At 37.0% G+C, this 3,056-nt stretch overlaps 1 protein-coding gene across 2 annotated transcripts in view; it reads right to left on the bottom strand.

Annotated features, from left to right (window-relative positions):
* Window positions 1–348, bottom strand: part of GEN1 (GEN1 Holliday junction 5' flap endonuclease) — a 17,185-nt gene extending 16,837 nt beyond the window's left edge. For both annotated transcript variants that reach the window (XM_009641793.2, XM_035897192.1), the window contains exon 1: window positions 155–348. In XM_009641793.2, the coding sequence (XP_009640088.1) occupies window positions 155–315 (161 nt within the window). In that variant the 5' untranslated portion in view covers window positions 316–348. The remainder of the gene's footprint in view (window positions 1–154) is intronic.
* Between the last annotated feature and the right edge of the window lie 2,708 nt (window positions 349–3,056).

Genomic DNA, 3,056 nt, shown 5'->3' with positions numbered 1-3,056 from the left:
AAACCCTTTACACGTGTAGCACAAGCGATAACAATAGAAGCAAAACAACAGTCACATGAATTTCAGAGGTAGTTTTAAATTTGGAATAAGTTACCATACCTAAATTATGCAGCTCCAAGACTTTTGGTTACAGTAATTTACATGGATACCATACCTCAGATGTGGCTTGGTAACTACTCCAATCATCTTTTTAACGCTCTGTGCTTCACAAACCCAGAGACTCAAATCAACAGCAAGTGTTTTTCCTTTGAGACTGCTCAAGTTGATGGGTTGTCTCACAGGCTCAAGGATTTGCCACAGATTAGTCACTCCCATTGTTCTAGCTTCCTTGTTGTCAGCATAAAGGTTTTAGCTGTGAAGACCAAGCAAAATAAAATACTTTCAGAATATAACATGAAGTATGATACATCCTTAAAGTGAGGTTTGGAATATAAATATTTAGTCATTATCAGTTTTACTTTTATGAGCTAAGAACACTTGCAATCAAGCCTTCTACGTGTGCAGTGACTCCAGTTGACAGATGCTTTATTACTAAATACCTTCATTGCTAATAGCCTGAACATAAAAAAACAAAACAAAACAAAAAAAACCAAACAAAAATCAGCTGAGGTAAAAAAAGGAAAAAAAAAAATCATTAATTTCTAAGTCTCACGCGTCCCTTACATACACACAATCCAAGCTTTATTTAAAAATGAAGAAATAAAACCCACTTCTTGAGGGAATTACTTCCTGAAGTGGTAGGATTCACATTAAAATGCTTCTGTTCAAAAAGAATTAGCTTAAAGCTACTTGAGGAATATTTACAATGATGACAAAATTTAACTCTTCATATTCCAAGATGATACAAGAAGGGCCAACAGCCACAGATTCTGGCTCAGGAAATTCAAGTTGTACACTCTCTCATTTTTTTTCCCTGAAGTCCTGCAGCACTGACTGCCCAGAGATTGCAGAATCTCCATTCTTGGGAGATTTTCAACAACCAGATAGCATACTGTCTTACTGGTTTAATCCAATACTGGTGGAAGTCCTCCTCTGAGCGGGGAATCAGCATTGCTGAAATCCAGAGGTCCCTTCCAACAAATACTTTGTAATTTATAACACTGCCAGTGTGTATGCTTTTACTATTTCAATTTTGGTATTATGCGATGGGCGCTACCTATAACGAATGCCACCTGAAAACATCCACCCATTAGGTGGTATATTTCTTTGTCCCTTATTTAACTTATATAGCTTTATTCTCTGTGCTACCCCATCACCAGATTTAATTTTCTTCCTTTCTTTCCTTTTCCGTTATTCTTCTGGTTTTCATACCTTGCCACTTCTATACGAGGCCTCTAACACACATTCTGCTTTTCCCCCCTCACAGTACCAATCTATTCCCGTTTGTCTTATCATACAAAGTTTGCCTCATGCTTATTTCTCTACTTTCCCCTCTTCTCCCTCAATAATAGAACATAAAAATCAAATAAAGGCTGGAGTATTTCGTATTTCTTTCATCCTGAGTTTGAAACTACTGTACGCTCAGATAACATAAACCCCTCCTTTGAATAAATGACTAGATGAGCCAGCTGCCTGTGCTCCGAGATCTGCTTCAGATACATGAGGAGCTATGCCACCTTGTGGCCTCTAGTGAACCATGGCCATGCTAAATTCGTCAATCTTCCACATCTAACACCATCACAGCCCGTCAGAACAGCAAGCAACTCTTTGTAGGGTGCATTGTTTTATACTCTAGAACTGTTTTAAAGCAAGACAGATAATCAATAATACATCATTTCTGCCACTGCAGGAATTCCAGGTTGTTTTTAGATCAAGTTCTCATGTTAAGATTTACTTTCAACAGAAATCATGTTTCTCTAATCCATTTCTTTAACTACTTCAATCACTCGACCTATTTTATTTGTATGCACACAGGGCATAACATATTACTTTCGTTGTTGTTATACCTCATAAAATGAGTTAAAAATACAAATACAGCATGCAAATACATGGCATAATTTCCTGAAGTCCAGGATGACCAATTTCTCTGATGCACAGGGGAGGCTAACAAAAGGCATCCAAACATTCTCAAAAGACAAGTGTGACAGTCAGCTTCAGGGGGGGTTAACAAGACAACACCGAGTAAAAAAAGGGATGTTTTGATGTTAGCCTTTGGGTCCTGCCAGTCTACATCAATACACATTTTAAAAATAACTGTGTTAGTTGGTTTCTAAATATTGTTATGGAACATCATATGGTACTTAATTACAGGAAAGACAAATACACTATAAACACTTAACATTCCATAAGATTACAAACAATAAAGAAAAAATAAGTATAAAAAAATTGAGAACTCCCCCCCCCCCCCCTTTTTAAATTATGAGATAATAAAGTACAGTTATTTGAGGACAGGAGTTTTCCTTATCCCCATTCAATATATATCTAAGTTTGAGTTATGAAAGCCTGTGCCTGTGAGACCTCCCAATCTTTGCTTTTTTGAGTGTATTCTGTAAGATATTTAGGTCTGGATCCTGCATACAAACAGATCTACTACTGTTAATAGTAGTGACCTGTCTATTGAGGAGCTTCGTTCATCACAAGCCTCCAATCTTCTTTGAAAGATGGTAACTTCCAAAGAGGGGAGGCTGAACCCGATTTTTTTCATGTACCTACAAATCAAAAACACCACCACGCTATTATAAGATCATTGACAGGAAACATAACCCCCCCCCCCCCCCAGAAAAAAACCTTCTCAATTTCTCATTGGGCCAGAATGTACTATAGCTATGTAGCTTTTACATTTTATAAATTGTGCTTGAAGACTATATTCTACTCTACAAAGTTGATTTTAGTTGGTTTTGTTTTGGTTTTTGTTTTCTTGGTTGGGTTTTGGGTTTGGTGGTTGGTTTTTTTTTTTTTTTTTTACACAGCCAGAAAAGCCAGTTACTTGAAAAGAGCTACAGAAGCCATCTAACACTGAAGTTCAGTTCATACAGATACGCTTTCATTCATTGCCAAGGTAACTTGCAAAGACTGACAAGCATATGTGTTATGTCTGACCCAGAGACCTTTAAAAA

Source organism: Egretta garzetta, unplaced genomic scaffold (genome assembly GCF_000687185.1).
Source record: "Egretta garzetta isolate BGI_Z169 unplaced genomic scaffold, ASM68718v1 scaffold607, whole genome shotgun sequence".
Lineage (NCBI taxonomy): Eukaryota > Metazoa > Chordata > Aves > Pelecaniformes > Ardeidae > Egretta > Egretta garzetta.
Note: the sequence above shows the minus strand (reverse complement) of the source record. Positions and strands in the feature narration are given on the sequence as shown.